This window comes from Desmodus rotundus, chromosome 3 (assembly GCF_022682495.2).
Source record: "Desmodus rotundus isolate HL8 chromosome 3, HLdesRot8A.1, whole genome shotgun sequence".
Classification (NCBI taxonomy): domain Eukaryota; kingdom Metazoa; phylum Chordata; class Mammalia; order Chiroptera; family Phyllostomidae; genus Desmodus; species Desmodus rotundus.
The window spans coordinates 8,607,184-8,626,522 of record NC_071389.1 but is presented as its reverse complement, the minus strand read 5'-3'; the positions used below and the strand labels follow the sequence as shown (position 1 = coordinate 8,626,522).

Genomic DNA, 19,339 nt, shown 5'->3' with positions numbered 1-19,339 from the left:
ACTTGCTCGGGGAGCCAAGTGCCGGGTCACGAGGACACTCGGGCAGCTTTCCGGAGAGGTCCACGTGGTGAGAGACCCAGGTCTCCTGCTGACAGCTGTGTGAGTGCTCTATCTTGGAAGCCGATTCTCCTGCCCAGACAAGCCTTCAGATGACTGCAGCCCGGGCCTACAGCTTGACTGCAAACTTACGAGAGACCATGTGGCACAGCCCTCCCCCTAAGATGTTCCCAAATTCCTGACCTACAGAAACTATATAATGTTGGGGACCACTCTGTGTGGTTTCCGAGACTGTAGCCCCCCCCAGAGCAAGCCCTGAAAGAGACCAGTAAGTCTCCCTGGAAAAGCAGGTAGTGCAGGTGGCAGACAAGACCAGACTCTAACACCGAGGGTTCCCACGCGAATCCGGCCTGATAAATACATTGTATCCTTTGAAGCTTGCTCTGCTTTGTTTTGTATAGCCCTGGTGATATAAACCCAATGCTTAAGTTCAAGGCATAAGGAGTAAACTCCTTGTTTCATGAAACACGTCTTAAAGACCCTTTGACGTCAGCATGGCGAACAGTCCTGACCTATGACAAATCTCTGTGTTCCTTCAATTGTTATCTATAGATAATGCCTGTTTTTGTATGACTGTAGCCTTTTTGACATTGATGGATGAGCTATGCACGCATGCTGTGTACACCTACACATACCATTCCCGATGAAAGCCATTTGGGAGAAGGGCTCGGGGCGTTCTCCACTAGAGGGAACCGCCACCCCCTTTCCTGCTGGAACAGCAAGATTGTGTCCGGGACGACTTAACTTACCATCGGAGGTGGACGGGAGGATTCTGCGGGCTGGAGTTCCTCCCACAATATAAGACTTTTTTTTAATTTTAGGCTGTTACATTTTGGGAGAATTTTTATGCAGCAATTGATAAGTAATATATGTTGCATACTAATTTTACATAAAAACCCCAAAACTATTGAACTCTAGTTAACGGTAATATGCTCAAACATTTAGGGAGAAGACTACAGATGTGTGCAATTTATTTTGAAAAGTATCAAAAAATAAGAAGAATTAAAGACTGAATAGAAAAAATGGACAGACAGATGTGATGAAGGGTACAGAAACATGTGAATGGTAGAGTTAGATGGGCTTCTCTGAAAAACTCTTTTTACTTTGCTCTATGTTTGGAAATTTTCACATTCAAGTGTTAGGGGCAAATGGCTGAGTAACTCCTTGACTTGAGTGGCCGGTACCTGAGGGTTCGTCTGATGATGACGACGATGAGGATGATGTAAAGTATAGAGATACATGTCATTTACTTCTTCACTTGTGTATTTCACAGAAATAACCACTATTTGCATGGCTGAGGAACGTGACAAGGTGAATGTCCCCGAGTGACCTGGGGACTCACAGGGGTCCAGGGCCGGGACTGAGAGACAGAGGATGGGACCTCGACCCCAGGAGCCATGGAGGAAACCTGGGAACCATGCCAGGGACTAAGCTGACCCAGCTACTCCGCCAGTGATGCTGGTGAGGCCAAGGGACAGTGACACACAGAGGGCCTCGTCCCCAGATGCCATGAGGCCCTCCAGGGGGAGGGCATGGGGGAAGGGACCTTGAAGGCTGTGGGTCCCCAAAGTGACCAGGCTGTGACTGACAGTCACTAGCACAACCCGCCTTAAATCTGACGGAAAAACATTAGGTTAGATTGAATTTGTCCCCTCTGGGGAAGGAATTTTCCTCCACAAGCCCCAGCTCCTCTCACCTGTAAAATGGTGATAAAATATTGAAAACCTCCTCAGGCAAGGGTATTTCTGCCCCTCTGAGTCAAAGTGTATAAATTTACATCCTGCCACACACTCACTTGTATGGACACACACGCACACCCACAGAGGGACCGAAGTGTGCATATGGGCAGAGCACAAAGCCTGCAGGGATCTGCACCCAAAAGTCCACAGGGGGAGTCGGGGGACTGTTTTCTTACCGTTTTTTCACAACTGACCATGTCCTACTTTAGAATCAGAGAAGATAAGCAAACAGCCAGACCCCTCCCAAGGCTGGAAGCCCTTCCCCAAGCCACCAGTGGAAGCGCCCGCGAATACCTTGCTTGATGATGGGCGATGGGTAGGCGCTGTCCACCACGAAGGAGAACATCTTCCCGCCAGCACTCACTGGCCGCTTGTGGGAGGCGGGTGGGGCCCGGGTGGGCCTGGGAAAGCCCTGGGACCAGCTCTTCTGCACTGGGGCTGGCCGGATGCCAGGGTGGAAGGGCATCTGTGGCGGCAAGGGTGACTGGTTCGGCTGCTGTGTGGCCTGAGGTGGCTGTGGCCTTGGCCAAGGTGCTGGACCCCTCACCCATGGGAAGGAGACCTGCAAGGGTAGACAAGAAGGTCAGGGGGGTTTGCAATCAGCTGGGGTGGTCTCCACCCCTACGTCCCAGCCACATAATTGCAGCCCTGGGTCTCAGCTTAGAAGCCGCTTCCCCCAGGAAGCCCTGCCTGACTCTCCCCAGGTCTGGGACAGTGGCCCCCACTGTGGGTCACGCTGCACACCACTGCACCACATTTATTGGGTGTGGCCTCCGTGACAGGTACCTTGCCAAGAGGCTCCTGTGAATGACCTCATGTAATTCACCTGACCTCTGTGAAGAGACTCAGGCCAAGCAAGACCTGGTGACCTTCCCATGCTCCTAGAATTGCTCATGAGCTGCTGAGCTGGCAGAATGTCACCTGTAGGAGGATAAGGCCTTTCGGTGCATCTTGCTCACCGTGTATCCTCAGCACCCAGAACAAACACCTGGCAGGCACAAACAGGCCCTCAGGTGCCGGATGGAAACATGAATGAGCAGAGCCCTGAGCTGCAGCCCAGCTCGCCGGGACCCCACAGCCCGCCTTCCTTCCGACCACACTGCCTGTGTCTCCGGCACCTCTAATCCACCCATCCCCCGGAGCCGAGAGCTCTGGACCGGCAGGGACCCCGACTGTCTCCTCACCTTTGATCCTCAACACCCACCACTTCTGATTCTTGGCAGATGCTCCATAAGTATCTAGCCAGGGGAGCTCTCTTGGTCTGACCCTGGGGGGAATGTCTGTAGTTACTTAGGATGGAGAGCACATCACAAGCCATCTAACCAAGTGAGAGGTGCTGACACCTGGCTTTTGTCTTGCTTTAACACTTAGTGGTGGTTTCTCTGAGTCTAGTGGTTAAACAATAACATCAGTGATCGCTGTCATTTATTACCATTTATTGCACTTTACTATCTATTCCTCACAATAGGACAGGGCAGGTCTTCTTATCTCTGTTTTACTGTGAGGCTTAGAGACGGAATGGGGGTCAAGGTCTGATGACCTCTCTCTCTGTCTCCATTTCTCTCCTTTTTCTCTTCGTCTCTCTTGCCTCTGTCCCTGTCCCTTTCTCTCCCCTCCTCTCTCTCTCCCAATCCTCTTAGCAGAAAAAACACAGTTTCGAGTCAGAAGCTAGGTTCCAAGGCTTGCTGCCTATGTAGGGCCATCCAGCAATTCTCCCCAGGGTTGCGTCTCTCCTTCTGTAGATGAGAGAGAATAGGAGCTCAGAGGCGCACGGCAAGAAATGGGAGAGAGCGCCTGCACGGTGGACAGGGCTTCCTGTGCCTTCCTGGAGAGGACCTCCACTCACTCCGGCTCCTGACCAGTCCCTTAGTGACACTCTTTCTCAGGCAACTCAAGAATCCTTTAGGTTCCCCCTGAAGACCCTTTTGGAGAGATTTGGGAATAGAGCTGAGGGAAATCAAGCTCCAGCTGCCTGGGGACGTCTGTCCCAGCCCTCACGGTGACACTGGCCCACTTGAAATGTCTCAGGAGTGGACTTGGCGGTGTTCCAGAAGTCTGCGACCTCCCTGCAGTTTTGAGTTTCTCTCCATGTTAACATCGCAGGCTCTCTGCCTGTGCTTTCTTCCCTCCTTGACTCTCAGACGCTGCTCCTGGCCTTCTCCATCCATCCTGCCCCTCCCTACCCCTCCTCTGGGGCTGTCTTGCCTCAATCATTCCCACAACCTTTTCCCATTGGTTTGGTAAAGATTTATTGAATGAACGGGCTGGAGGTGATAAGGGGCAAATTCTATCTAATGTGTTTCACCCCAGCCTGCTAGAAAACAAACCTGGAGACTACTGGTAGGGTGGAGGAATTCCGTCATGCTGGGCACTCAGGTAAATGTGCTTCATCCTCAACTAACTGCAAAGGCGCTAAAGGGAGCGGTCATGTCACATGCCTCAAGTTCTCCACTTGTGTAGGGACAGGCCAGTGGTACCCACTCAGCTCTTGGTAGATTCTGGGGAACCACCCTCCCTCTTTCAACTCATTGTTGTGGGTGGGGCTAAGCAATCAGCCAATCACATTCTCTGGCCATAGTGATTGGGTCAGCAGTGGAGCATGGGATCCAATGAGAGCCACGGAGACCCAGAGAGACTTGGCTGGATACCAGGATCTGGAGTGACCTTGAGGGACTTGAGAATGTAACCAGCCTGAGGGAGTGGAGCCGAGACACGTAGAGAGGGAAGCTGTTTGCTGTGGTAAATGATATATAGTATGCTTAGCATTTTAGCCATTTTTAAGTACTGTATGTAGTTCAGTAGTGCTGTACAACAGGTCTCCAGAATGTTTTCATCTTGCAAAATTGAAACTCGATCCCCACTAGACGACTCCCATCTCCCCTCCCGCAGCTCCTGGTAATCACCATTCTACCAGCCTGTCTCCACGGACTTGACTACTCCAGGTGCCTCAGATGCGTGGACTTACATAGTATTTGTCCGTCGGTGACAATGCACAATGTCCTCAAGGTTCGTCCATGGTGTAACCTGTGTCAGAATTTGTTTCTAAGGCTGAACAACACTCCGTTGTGTGCATGTACCACATTCTGTGTATTCTATCCATTCAGCATCCCTCCACACTCGGGGTGTTTCCCACCCTGGGCTACTGGGGATGGACTGCTGTGAACAAGGGGAAGCCAATAAGGAGGCTGGTTTTGAGCTCTGGCTCGCGTTCTACCGTGAACTGCTCGGCCGGGTGAGGCTGGCTAGAGTGGGTCGCTTGGCCAGTAGCACCCAGAACTCTAACCACAGGGTCCCTCAAGGGGAAGGCACCGAGAATGTGTAAATGCTGCAGAGACTCCCATGGCTAATTTGGTTTCAAAAACTAAAAATAAAGTTGTCTTTTCCTCTACAGCTTGTTGATTGAGGCTGGCTTTAGTTGGAAGGTTAAACTTGGTTACGTTTAGTCAGCAGGCCTACTCTGTCATAGGCAAGCAAGGTCAAGGTTTCCTCAGACATTACTGCTGGGGACTACAAGGAAACAGGGAGGAGGAAGAGAAAACAAGAGTCACGTGGCAAGCTATCTCTGGGCTGTGCTCACGTTAGGGTGTTGATGGAGCCTGGGGTTGAGGTCAGTCATGAACAAGCCTGTTTTTTAGAAACTTGAGTTAAAATGGAACAGACTGACAGCCGTCGGAGGGAAGAGGGGAGGGGGAACTGGGTGAAAGAAGGGGAAGGGTCAGCCAGAGAACACACATGCTTGACTGCGGACACAGACAACGGTGTGGTGGTGGCCAGAGGGAAGGGGCGTGGCGGCTGGGGGGAGGCGGGCAAAGAGGAGGGGAATGGGGACATCTGTAGGAGTGTCAACAACAAAAATAAAGTAAAAAAAAAAAGCATGCTAATGCCCTTTCTTTTCTCTTTCCCCCCTTCTGTTATCTGTGGTATATTGCGGGGCTGGATTTTATGTTTTGTTTTTGAGGGAGCAAGTGTTATATTCCCGATTTCTTCTGCACTGTCTATGAAACAGCAGGTTGTCAGGCCCCCGGGTCAACCGGGACCACACCCACTGCTGAATTTACAGCAGCTTGAACACACGCAGGTCAGTCAGTGACTTACTCAAGAGGTCACAATCCATTTTTTTCAGATTACCTGCGTGTTCTTTGTGTTATCACTCCAGTATCTGCTTCCAGCCCTGTATAGCGTGTGGCTTGAAGGGGACACCCTGAAGAAATCAAGGTAGTTTGCGTCTAGGGCGCCCACAGCACACAGTGCATGTTGCTGGGAAGCCCCAGAGGCTGAGTAGAAGGTGGGGAAGCAGACCCTGCCCTCGGAGAGCTTGTCACGTGCTCTGCTATTTGTGAGAAACCCCTGATATCGCCTATGAACCGCCATGCAGAGAAGGCACGTGGATGCCAGAGACTGTGCTGTGTGCTTAGCATACGTGGCTTCACCTATCACCAGCATAATCATGGAGTAGGGGGAGCACTTCTACCGCCATATTGTGGAGTCAGAAACTGAAAACCAGATAGGTTAAGTGACTTGCCCAAGGTCCCACAGCCCGGAAGTGGTGATACTGTTTGGCTCCCAGTAAAAGGGTGGAGACACTCGAAAGGCACAGCAGCCGGCCTGGAGCAGGTCTGGGTTGTCAGGAAATGGAATCCGTAGGAAGGTGTTGCTGTCACAAGGCTGCCCTCACCCAGGCCCCACAGAGGACCGCTCCATTAACAAGAGCTTAGAGGGTGCGTGCACCAATGTCTCTCAACCTAGGGACACCCAAGAGCCCTTTTGGGGTCGGGGAGAATTCTGCAGGGAAAGCCCCTCCCTGGAAAGGCTTGGGGGGCTGTGACGTGCCCTGGGCACAGGCCAAGGGAATATTTGCGCAGCTGCCTGCAGTCACTCGGGGGGAGGAAGTGAGATGCTACTACATGTAGAAGTTGGAGTTCAAGAACTCTGTGTATATGCAAGTGACCGTGAGAGAGGGCTTTGCTCTATTTGCAAACCAGCCGGTGATACCACTGTAGTTAGTGTCAGACTAAATGGCTTTCTCCCCTCCGTTATCTGCAAGTCGGGACAGAGCTGAGTTTGCATTGACAAGCTGTGTGGCCCTGGGGAAGCGACTTACCCTCTTTGAGTTGTGGGTTCCTTGTCTGTGAAACGGGGACCGTGAGGGAACCCACCTCCTAGGTTATCGTAAGTGTGCAATGAGGGAAAGCACGGTGTCGTCCACGTCCCGGACTCCTCCTGCTTCTCCGCTGATTTCTGTTTTCACAAAGCGCCCTCTTCCTCTCTAGTCAAGGCCACAGCTCTTCATCACTGCTCCCCACACTTCCCCGATGGAAGATGCACCTCTTCAAATGAAGTGCCCCTTCCATATCTGTGCGCCCATGTCGGTAACAATCTGATTCGCGATAATCAGAAGGCGGAAGCAACCCAAGTGTCCACTGACGAGCGAGCGATGAACAAAATGTGGCCTGTCCATACAGTGGGATACTGTCGGGCCTTAAAAGGAAGGAAGTTCTGGCCAGGCTACAGCATGGACGAGCCTTGGGGACGTTATGCTAAGTGGAGTAAGATGGTCACAGACAGACAAACACTGTCAGAGCTCACGTAAATGAGGTTCCTGGAATGGTCAAATCTGTAGAGGCAGAAAGGATGGTGGCTGGCGGAGAAGAAGGAAGAGGGGGGTTTTCCTTATTGGGTACAAAGTTTCAGTTTGGAAAGGTAAAGAGAAGTCTGGAAGTGATCGCATTGCAATGTGAATGTACGTAATGCCCCTGACGTGTACCCTTAAACGGTGAAGATGGTAAATGTCATGTGTATTTTACCACAGTTAAAAACATTAAAAACAACCCCCCCAAGTGCCTGCAAGGTCTCTTTCTGGGGGGTTGGCGTGGATGGAAATGTTCCAGAAAGGTTGGTGGTGAGGGCCGCAGGGCTCTGTAACCGCACTGAAACTGATTGAGCCGCACACTGAAAATGCGTGAAGGTTGTACTGAATAAATTTTACCTTGGTGAAGCTGCTAAAAGCAAACAAATGCCATGTTCACGGGAAGACTGTGGGGGTGACGGACGTGTTCATGGGTGCGCACACGTGTCAGAGCCTGTCCAACAACACACTCAAACACGTGCAGTTCACTGTACACCAGTTATGTCTCCAGGAAGCTGTTTTTAGACAGTGGCACAGTGGTCCACGTGGGAATGAACTCCTTGTATTTTATTAAACGCCCCCGTTCGATGGGCATTTTGATTGCAAATTTTATGCTCCTGTAAATAATGTTTCCATGACTATCTTTTTTTGTTTGTTTGTTTTTAAAATATATTTATTGATTATGCTATTACAGTTGTCCCATTCCCCCCCGCACTCCACTCCATCCTGCCCACCCCCTCCCTCCCACATTCCCTCCTATAGTTCATGTCCATGGGTCATACTTATAAGTTCTTTGGCTTCTACGTTTCCTACACTATTCTTATTCTCCCCCTGTCTATTTTCCACCTATCATCTATGCTACTTATTCTCTGTACCTTCCCCCCCCCCTCCCCCTCCCACTCCCCTATTGACAACCCTCCATGTGATCTCCATCTCTATGGTTCTGTTCCTGTTCTAGTTGTTTGCTTAGTTTTCTTTGTTTTGGTTTTAGGTGTGGTTGTTAATAACTGTGAGTTTGCTGTCATTTTTACTGTTCCTATTTTTGATCTTCTTTTTCTTAGGTAACTCCCTTTAACATTTCATATAATAAGGGCTTGGTGATGATGAGCTTCTTTAACTTGACCTTATCTGAGAAGCACTTTTATCCTCCCTTCCATTCTAAATGATAGCTTTGCTGGATACAGTAATCTTGGATGTAGGTCCTTGTGTTTAATCTTGGGTAATGGAATTATGATGTGCCTTGGTGTGTTCCTCCTTGGGTCCAGCTTCTTTGGGACTCTCTGAGCTTCCTGGACTTCCCAGAAGTCTATTTCCTTTGCCAGATCGGGGAAGTTCTCCATTATTTGTTCAAATAAGTTTTCAATTTTTTGTTCTTCCTCTCCTCCTTCTGGCACCCCTATAATTCGGATGTTGGAATGTTTCAAGGTGTCCTGGAGGTTCCTAAGCCTCTCCTCATTTTTCCAAGTTCTTGTTTCTTCATTCTTTTCTGGTTGGATGTTTGTTTCTTCCTTCTGGTCCACACCATTGATTTGAGTCCCAGTTTCCTTCTCATCACTATTGGTTCCCTGTACATTTTCCTTTGTTTCTCTTAGCATAGGCTTCATTTTTTTATCTGTTTTTCAAACAGATTCAACCAAGTCTGTGAGCATATTGATAACCAGTGCTTTGAACTGTGCATCCGATAGGTTGGCTATCTCTTTGTCACTTAGTTGTATTTTTTCTGGAGCTTTGAAGTGTTCTGTCATTTGGGCCATTTTTTTTTTGTTTGTGTGTTTGTCTTGGTGTGTCTGTTACTTTAAGGGGCGGAGCCTTAGGTGTTCACCAGGGCGGGGTAATGCTGGTCACAGCGCTGTGACGCTGTACGTGGGGGAGGGGCCGAGTGGGAGCAATGGCAACTGCCTCACTCTCCTCCGGATTTCAATCTTTCACTCCGATACCCACAATCAAACTGGGCCCCTCCGGTGCTGGTTCCCGAGTGGGTGGGCTTGTGCACACTCTAGGCCCCTGTGGGTCTCTCCAACAACCTCTCCCGTGAGACTGGGAGTCTCTCCTGCTGCCGCCCCAACCCCCAGGGGCGCTTTCAATCAGAGGTTTGAGGCTTTATTTCCCCGAGCTGGAGCCCTGGATTGCACGGTCTGCTTCGCTCCCCACAGTTCGCCAGGTTTATCTCTGTTCGAATGTGGGGCCGCAGGGTGCTACCTGCCACTCTGCCTGCCCCACTCTCCGCCACTCTGAGTCCGGCCCTCTGGGTTTATCTGTGCAAATGTGGGGCCGCAGGGTCTGCTAGTGCTCGGACTGCCTGCGCCATTTGTCCCACACTCCGCCAGTCTCGGTCCCGCCACAGCCACGTGAGTCCTCTCCACCCCGGTGCCCGTCTCCACCCCTCCTACCGGTCTGGATGAATGTTTATTTTCTATTTCCTTGGTGTCGGTCCCCCTTGCCGTTCGATTCTCCGTCAGTTCTGGTTGTGCGAGGAGGTGCAGTGTGTCTACCTACTCCGCCATCTTGGTTCTCTCCATGACTATGTATAAAAAATGCAGGTACTACTTGTCCCCCACTAGAAAGCCACAAAGTCAGAATTTCCCAGGAAGGGGAAATTACCTGGGAACCGGTAATTTTACTGAACATTCCAGACAAACTCTTGTAAAAGGACATGTGAGAGAAACACTGACCCAAACTTCCCAAACTTGCATTCACTGACTTTGGTTCCCAAGCAAACCTGTAAATGCACCGCACAAACACTCTACACTGGGTCTCCCATCTGTCGGGAGGGGCTGCATCGGGATGGCCAGGGAGCAGGTGAGAACTCGAGGTCCCGGGCCCTGATCCCAGCGTGGGGGGGAGTAGGGTCGCCAGATTTGTATAAATAAACACATGAATAGACAGATACAGAAATAAAGTAGTTATTAAATCTGAATTTCAGACAAACACCCGATATTTTTTTTATAGCATAAGTGGTCCCTTGCAATATTTGAGACATGCAGGGCCTGGCAGAAGTAATGCCTACTTGAATGTGGTTGGTGGTATGGGTGTAGTAATAGTAGTAGGGTAGTAGTAGTAGTAGTAGTAGTAGTAGTAGTAGTAGTAGGGTGTAGTAGTAATATGGGTGTCATAATTTATAGTTTTAAACTAAACATTTCACCTAAAATGTCACATGGTGGGCTTGAGTGTGATAGTGTTATGTTGCAGAATTACATGCTTATGATTTTGTAATAAAAGATTTTACAATAAAAAGGGGTTTTATTTGTGCCAGACCCTGTACTTCTACTAAGCAATTATTTGCTACTTATCTGAAATTCAAGTTTAACGGGGTGGCCTGTATTTTATCTGGCAATCCCAAGTCCTCGGGCCTCGGGCCGGCATTGTTGGTCTGCTCTGCACGTGGTTATGATGTGGGGGTCCTTAGAACCTGTGTTAAGAACCCCTGATGGGGTCCACCCCCTTCTGGGTCAGGAGCCCCCCTCAGGGCTGCTAGCAGACCCTAGTGCACCCCAAGAGCAAACATGCTTTAACGTTGGTCCCAGCAGGATAAGGCAGCTGCGCAGCAGCAGAAAAAACTGCCCCAGATTCGCAAAGCCAAATGTGATGGATGGGGTGTCACGGCCTGCGTGGCCTGAGGGATGCCGGTGACCTTCCTGGAGTCTCTATATAGGGCTGCCCATGAGCCCCACACCCCAGGACTCTGTCCAGATCCTCTAAATTTTACTTATTTATACTTAGCCTCGTCCCAGAAAGAATTTTAAGCCTCGGAGGCCTTGGTTCATGCAGCGTTCTTGGTGGTGCGGAGTGAGTCTCTGGGACGCAGGCGACAGGTATTAATTGTGGGCTCATCACGAACGGGCACTGTGCTGGGAGCATTACAGCGATAACCATCTCATTCAGCCCTTGGGGTACACCTGCAAGGTCATTGCTGTCGTGGGCTGCGATTTGTAGATGAGGAAACCGAGGTTCTGAGGGGTCCGATGGCTTGCTCAAGGGCACACGGAGTAAGCAAGCAGCTGAGCTGGGATTTTGACCCAAGCCTATGTCACCAAAAGCCTCTGTCACCAACCACTGCGCTACCCTGCCTCCCTGGTGGGCTGTGTATTCCTCGTGACTGAACTTTCACGGGCGTTACATTCTGCTTGAACTGGGCTGCACTTTAGGCCCTGGTCCCAGGAGCACTCCTGATCCGGGTCACCATGACAGCGGCCATGTGCTGAGTGTGTACTCAGGGCCGGACAGGGACTTACAGGCTTTACAGACAGATTATTCTCCATGCCACACACTCTTCAGAAGCCCGGGCTACAGAGAACCCTGGCTGAGATGGCAAAGCTAGGAAGATGCAGGGTGCCACCTGTCTAAAAAGGAAGCATCCACCTCTGAGTTTCCAAAAGCACACACCTGCTTTCCATCTGCCCTCCCCAAGTTTCACCTTTTCAGGAAAACAACTGGATTTCGGGGTTGGCCATTACAAAATTCTTGTATGTAATTCCACAAATGCCCAGAAGAGGGCGCGAGGATTCGCTCCTCGCAGGACCCAGTGGGATGGGTCAGACTTCACAGAACAGCGTCCCAGCTGACAAGCGTGGGTGCAGCGTGAAGTCAGAGTGACGCACACTGAACCCACTCCACCTCTGGCGCTATCTGACCTCGGGCGCACAATAGGCAACACAGCACAGCACCCCTGCCCACCCTCCCCTACCCGCTCTCCCACCACCTGACCCGGCTGGACTCACCGAGGGTGGGTTTTCGATGACGAGTTCGTAGGTCAGCCCTTCAGACCCAAACCTCAGGATGTCTCCGGGCAACAGCTTCACAGCCACGTTCTGAATGTGGCACTCGTTGACGAAGGTGCCGTGGAGGGAATTGAAGTCCTGGAGAACGAAGCTGCCCTCGGCCTCATTATATTCAATGAGCGCGTGATGGTTGTCGATGTCGGCAGACTGCAGTGGAGGAGGTGGGGGCCAGTCAGAGCCAGGGAAACAAGAGTAAGCTCGGGGCCCCAACAGTTACTATGCCGCTGGGTGCCAGAATGTGCCCAGAGCCTCACCTGGCTGAACTCTCACCACAAAGCTCATTTTAAAATGAAATGCTGAGGGCTAGAGAAGTTAAGTGACTTGCCCAAGGTCACACAGCAAGTCCGTGATGAAGCTGTCTCTGACTCCAGACCCAGAACAGGCACCGGAGTTTGCTGGGTGGGGAATCAGGCAAATCAGAGGCCAAGGGACCTCAGGGGGGTCTGAAGGGGCACATGCTTGGCCGAGGAACTGGCCATGTTCTGTTTCCCCCACTCCACACAGGTACGCATTTGGTTGTTCCGGATGGCGGAGCAGAAAGCAGAAACGGCCCCCACACAAACCAGCAAGGTCAGCAGGCAAGTGACAACTAACTGTTCATCTTCTGGCAAGGAAAATGCCAGTTCATGGAACAGGGGATATTAAATTCAGGGGAGGTTTTATAATGACTGCTGTTCATTCATTTGTTCTACTCACTTTTTAAGAATATTTTATTTATTTATTTTTAGAGAGGAGAAGGGAGGGAGAAAGAGAGAGAAACATCAATGTGTGGTTGCCCCTCATATGTCCCCTACAGGGGACCTAGCTTGCAACCCAGGCATGTGCCCTGACTAGGAATCGGACCAGTGACCCTTTGGTTCACAGGCTGGCACTCAGTCCACCGAGCCACACCAGCTAGAGTGTGTGTCTACTCATTTTTGAAATAACGTTTTCCTTAATATTGCAGAAAATGAGAACTAGAGAAAAGCACAAAGAAGACGCTAAAAGCACTTAGAGTCCCATCCCCCCGAGGCAGGCACTGCTAACACCAGTTCACATCCTTACAGTCTTTTTTTTTTTTTTTTAATGCATACAATCTTTTTAAAACGTTTAAATGGAAGTGAGATTATGCCAAAAAACACAGTTTAATAGCTACCTTTAAAAAACCTGGGTGTACAATGAAGTTTCCCCCATGTGATTAGTTATTTCTATTACTTCTTAAAAGCCTGTCAAAATTTATTAACTAAAGGGCCCTGGTGTGACAATGCTTCCGTAAAAGAAAAAGACCCCACACAGTGTGTCTGCGAGTTGGCAGTGGGGGCAGAGGGCTCCGCTGTAGTTTCACTTTAGTAAGAAGAGTGAGCAAAACTCAGCACCCAGCAGGAAATACTGTATTGCCTGGCGTCAGGACCCTGGACTATGAAGTCCTCTGCCTTCTCTGGTCACAGCTTGTGAGGCACCCACCCAAAGCCCGGGACTGTGGGATTATTTTCTACGTTTACTTTCTCACAGAGTCTCATCTAACTTTCTTTGAAAAAAAAAAAAAGATTTTATTTATTTATTTTTAAAGAGAGGGGAAGGGAAGAAGAAAGAGAGGGAGAGAAACATCAATGTGTGGTTGCCTCTCAAGCACCCCCTACTGGGGACCTGGCCCACAACCCAGGCATGTGCCCTGACTGGGAATCGAACCAGCAACCCTTTGATTCACAGGCCTACGCTCAATCCACTGAGCTACACCAGCCAGGGCTCATCTAACTTTTATACAAAGACTAGTTGCACTTCCCAATCTATACTGAAGTCCCATAATATAATAATAAACAATAGCTTATATTAATATAATAGCTTATATTACATAGCTTTATTATAGTACTGTGTAATAATATAATAGCTTATGTTAATAGAATATATTAATTAAACATTGCATGCCAGAAAATTTGCTAGGTGCTTCATTGCATTATCCCATTTCATTTCCGAAGGGATAGTTCCTCATTTTGTAGATGAGGAAACTGAGGCACAGAATTATATTAAATTTGCCCAAAGTCATCCAGCTTGACGAGCCTGGCTTGTACCCATGTTTACCTGATTCAAATGTCTGTGCCCTAACTCACTTTGCAAACTTCTGCCAAATGCTTTGGCGGTCAAAATACTGAAACACACAGAAAGCGGGAGTCACTACACCAGTTTCAGGTAGAGCAGACTCCAGAGAAAGGGACGTTATCAGGGATGCAGAAGGGTGTTTTATACCAATAAAGGGGCCAGTTCTCCAAGAAGACACAGCGATCCTTAAAGTGTATGTGCCGAACAACAGAGCATCAAGCTACGTGAGGCGAAAACTCACAGAACGGCGAGGAAAAGCAGACAAATCTGTTTTGATGGTTAGAGACTTCAGCGTCCCTCCAGCAGCAGCAGATCCGGCAGACGGAAAATCAGCGTGGGTAAAGTCGGGCCGCACAGTGCCGTCAGTCGGCTGGATGTGACTGACATTTATAAGCTAAGTTACTTAACACCAACAAAGTATACATTCTTTTCAAGTTCACATGGAACTGGACAAAGACGGACTGCATTCGGCACCACAAAACATACCTCAATAAACTCCAAAGGGTAGAAATTATGCAAAGTATGCTCTTTGATCGCAATGGAATTAAACTAGAAGTCAACAGCAGAAAGATAGCTGGAAAATACCAGACTGGTTGGAGATTAAACAACACACTTCTCAATAGCATGTGGGTCAAAGAAGATGTCTCAAGAGAAATAAAATCATCTTGAACCAAGAAAAGGAAAATACAACTTATCAAAATGTGTGGGATGCAGCAAAAGCAGTGTGTGGAAGGAACCTTGTAGCATTGAACGCATCTATTAGAAAAGAAAGGTCTAAAAATCAACAATCTAAGCTTCCATCTTAGGAAACTAGAATAAAAAGAGCAACACAAGCCTGGCACAGGGTGTGGGTTTGGTCCTTGGTCGGGGCACGTGCAGGAGGCAATCAATCGATGTCTCTCTCTCTCTCACAGGTATCGCTCTTCCTCCCTGGGTGAAGGGAAAAAGGAAAAAAGGAAAAAAAAAAAGCCTGACTCAAGCAGAAGAAAAGAAATAAAAATTATACCAGAAAGGAATGAAATGAAAACCAGGAAAACAATAGAGAAAAATCTATTATACCAAAAGCTGGTTCCTGGCAAAGATCAATAACATTGGCAAGCCTGTGGCAGGCTAACCAAGAAAAAGAGAATGGCTGGTCTTGGCTCATGCTTCACCACTTCCTAAATCCTCTCACACACGTAAGGCCTCATTGAGCCCTAGCCCACGTACCTCTTGCTAAGTGGCCCCAGACCCGGCAATAGCAGCAGCCAGCCTAGATTCACGGTTTGGCTTTGCCTGGAATCTCCAAGCCCAGCACAAGTAGCAGACATCTCACACTGCTTTATAGCTCAGGCAGGGTGGCCCCAGGCAGAAAACAGGTTGGGGTGACCTTGGCCTGCATCACCTGGGAAATCCCAGAGCCTGCACACCCAGTGGACAGCTACAGACCACGTAGGAGCACCACCACCCTGGCCCGGCACAGCTGACCCTCCATGGAGGGCGGAGGTTTGTGGTCAGTGGTCACAGCCAGTCCTTGCAGCTGACTGGCCTGGGTAAATCTCCCCATTGACCTGCTAACAGCAATCAAGGCTCAACTACAAGAGGAGAGTGTACTCAGCCCACATGAAGGGTGCACCTTGAGTACACAGCTTGGGTGATAGGGGAGGCTGTGCCTCTGGACCCTGCAGGACATTACTGGGTTAGGCCACACTATCAACACAGGGAGTCATAGCAGCTCTACCTAATACATAGAAACAAACACAGGGAGGCTGTTGAAATGAGACCAAGAAACATGGCCCAAATGAAAGAACAGACGAAAACTCCAGAGAAAGAACTAACAACGACAACAAAAGAAATGGAGATAAGGAATCTGTCAGATGCAGAATTCAAAACACCTGTTATAAGGATGTACAAGGAACTTAGTGAGGACTTCAACAGCATAAAAAAGGTCTAGTCAGAAGCGAAGGATTCACTAATTGAAAGAAAGAACAATTTACAGGGAAACAACAGTAGAGTGGATGAAGCCGAGAATCAAATCAATGATGTGGAACATAAAGAAGTAAAAAACAACCAATCATAACAAGAAGAAGAAAAAAGAATTTAAAACAAAGTGAAGATAGTGTGAGCAGCTTGTGGGACAACTTTAAATGCTCAAACATTTGCATCATAGGGGTGCCAGAAGAAGAACAGAAAGAGTGAGAAATTAAATATCTATTTGAAAAAATAATGAAAGAAAACTTCCCTAATTGGTGAAGGAAGTAGACTTGCAAGTCCAGGAAGCACAGAGAGTCCCAAACAAGATGGATGCAATGAGGCCCATCCCAAGACACATCTTAATTAAAATGCCAAAGGTTAAAGATAAAGAGAGAATCTTAAAAGCAGCAAGAGAAAAGCAGTTAGTTACCTACAGGGGAGTTCCCATAAGACTGTCAGCTGATTTCTCAAAAGAAGCTTTGCAGGCTAGAAGGGATTGGCAAGAAATATTCAAAGTCATGAAAAGCAGGACCTACAGCCAAGATTACTCTACCCAGAAAAGATACCATTTAGAATCGAAGGGCAGATAAAGAGCTATCCAGAGAAGAAAAAACTAAAGGAGTTCATTATCACCAATCCATTATTCTATGAAATGTAAAAGGGACTTAAGAAAAAGAAGAACGTCAAAACTATGAACAATAAAATGGCAATAAATACGTATCTATCAACAGCTGAATCTAAAAAACAAACTAAGCAAACAAGAAGAAGAGACAGACTCACAGATCCAGAGAGCATTTTGGTGGTTGCCAGAGGGGAGGGGTGAGTGGGGGGAGGGGTGAAGAGGTGAGGGGATTAGGAAGTACAAATGGGTAGTTACAGAATAGCCATGGGGTTTAAAGTACAGTATAGGAAATGGAGAAGCCAAAGAACTTATATGCATGACCCATGGACACAAATAATGGTGTGGGGATGGTGTGAGGGAGTGGGGGATGCTGGGTGGAGGGGGGCAAAGGGGGAAAAATTGGGATAACTGTGATAGCAAAACCAATTTAATAAAAAGTCATTTGCTTTCCTATACATCAGTGATGAACAACTGGAATTTGAAATTAAAACACAATACCATTTACATTATCAAAATCATGAAGTACTTAAATGTAAATCCAACAAAATATGTACAAAGTCCACATGAAAAAACTACAAAATATTGATGAAAGAAATCAAAGATCTAAGTACATGAAGAGATATTCCATGTTTTATTTGCAATTCCATAATGACACCTGATGTTCAGCATCTTCTCATACGTTTACTTGCCACTGGTACATCTTCTCTGGTGAGGTGTCTGTTCAGATATTTTGCCCATTTTTAAATTGTTTTTTAATTGCTGAGTTTTAGGACTCACTTATTTTGGAAACATGTTTATAGCATCTTTGTTCATAACTGCCAAAAACTGGAAGCAGCCACGATGCCCTTTAAAAGGCAATGGAATAAACACACTTGGTGTATCCACATAATGAAATACAGTCAGTGATAAAAAGAGGTAAGTTGTCACGCCACAAAAACACAGACAGGAATATCAAATGCCTCTGGCTTTAGGGCAAGACGTCAATCTGCAAAGGCATATACTGTATCCTTCCAGCTACACGACATGCTGGCAAAAGTAAAACTAGAGACGTGGAGAGATCAGCGGTTGCCAGGGCGCAGGTGCAGACGGGAGGGTGGAGCAGGCGGAGCACGGGGATTTGGGGCAGTGAACTCTGTGTGATGCTGCTGTGCTGGATACAAGCCATTATACATCTGTCTGAACCCACAGGTTGCATAACACAGTGAGCGCTAATGTGAACTATGGACTTTAGTTAATAACAATCCGTCAGTATTGGTTGTGACAAATGTACCACGCTAACACGACATGGTGGTAATAGGGGAAACTATGGGAGTTTTGGGCCGGGGGATATCTGGGAACTCTTGGTACCATCTGCTCAATTTCCCGTAAACCTAAAACAGTTTTAAAGTATTTTTAAAAACATTAAAACTTATTAGTTTTTTGGGAAGCGCCACCCACATCGTCTTTGTCACTGTTCCCATGAATCTTTGTGCCCTAGGAACCCATGGTAACCCGTCAAAGAGAGAAATTCTATGTGTTGCATTTTGGTTTTTCTCTTCCCAGGCCTCGTTACTTTTAGTTCCTTAAAAGCCGCCAAGCCATTATGAAGAAATCAAAGGCAGCAGAAAGTTTTGAATGACTTTGCAAAATGGAATGTGGTTCTGCCACGTTAGGCCCAGAGAGAGCTTCCTAGCTGTGCCCCAGAAGATCACTGGCTCCTCCCTCGTACTCGGACAATTGCTACCAGCTGCTATCGGCAGAGTACCGCTGCAATATATAGACTGAGTGTGTAAGCTCCATCCTGCTGAGCTGCCCCGCTAGGAGAGAAATGTTTCTATTATTATTATCATCACTAGTAGCTAACGTATTTTGAGAGCTTCCGGTGAGGTGGGCCCCGCTGAAGCACTTTGAGTGTATTCTCTTATTAATCTGTACGACAGCCCCATAGAGACGGGGTTCCGTTATTATTCCCATTTTACTGAGGAAGAAGCTGAGACTCAAACGGTGAAATGGGAGACTAGCGTTATCTTGATACCAAAACCAGACAAAGGCACTACAGGAGAAGAAAGCCGTATACCAGCAGCCCTTATGAACACTGATACAAAACCCTCCACGAAATTCTAGCAGACTGAATTCAACAGCACGTCAGAAGGAGCACACACACACACACACACACACACACGATGGAATATTATTCAGCCAATGGCAAGAAGGAAATCTTGGCATTTGTAACAACATGGACGGACCTTGAGGGCGTTATGCTAGGTAAACAAAGTCAGGCAGCTAAAGACAAATACTGTATGATCTCACATATGTGGAATCTTAAAGAAACAACTGAGCTTATAGATACAGAAAACAGACCGATGGTTTGCAGAGACAGACGGTGGGGGGGAGCTGAAATGGGTGAGGAGGGTTCAAGAGGTACAAACTCCCACTTACAAAATAAGTAAGTCCTGGGGAAGTGACGTACAGCATGGTGACTCCAGTTTGTAACACTGTACTGCATATT

General features: G+C 48.1%; 1 protein-coding gene across 12 annotated transcripts in view; it reads right to left on the bottom strand.

Annotated features, from left to right (window-relative positions):
* Positions 1-19,339, bottom strand: part of FHAD1 (forkhead associated phosphopeptide binding domain 1) — a 116,836-nt gene that overhangs the window by 81,090 nt on the left and 16,407 nt on the right. For all 12 annotated transcript variants that reach the window (XR_011650944.1, XR_011650945.1, XR_011650946.1 and 9 more), the window contains exons 3-4: positions 12,141-12,347; positions 2,091-2,358 (exon numbers count right to left, since the gene is read on the bottom strand). Coding sequence is in view for 7 of the 12 variants with exons in the window: in XM_045190546.2 (XP_045046481.2) it covers positions 2,091-2,358; positions 12,141-12,347 (475 nt within the window). In the remaining 5 variants the exon portion in view is untranslated. The remainder of the gene's footprint in view (positions 1-2,090; positions 2,359-12,140; positions 12,348-19,339) is intronic.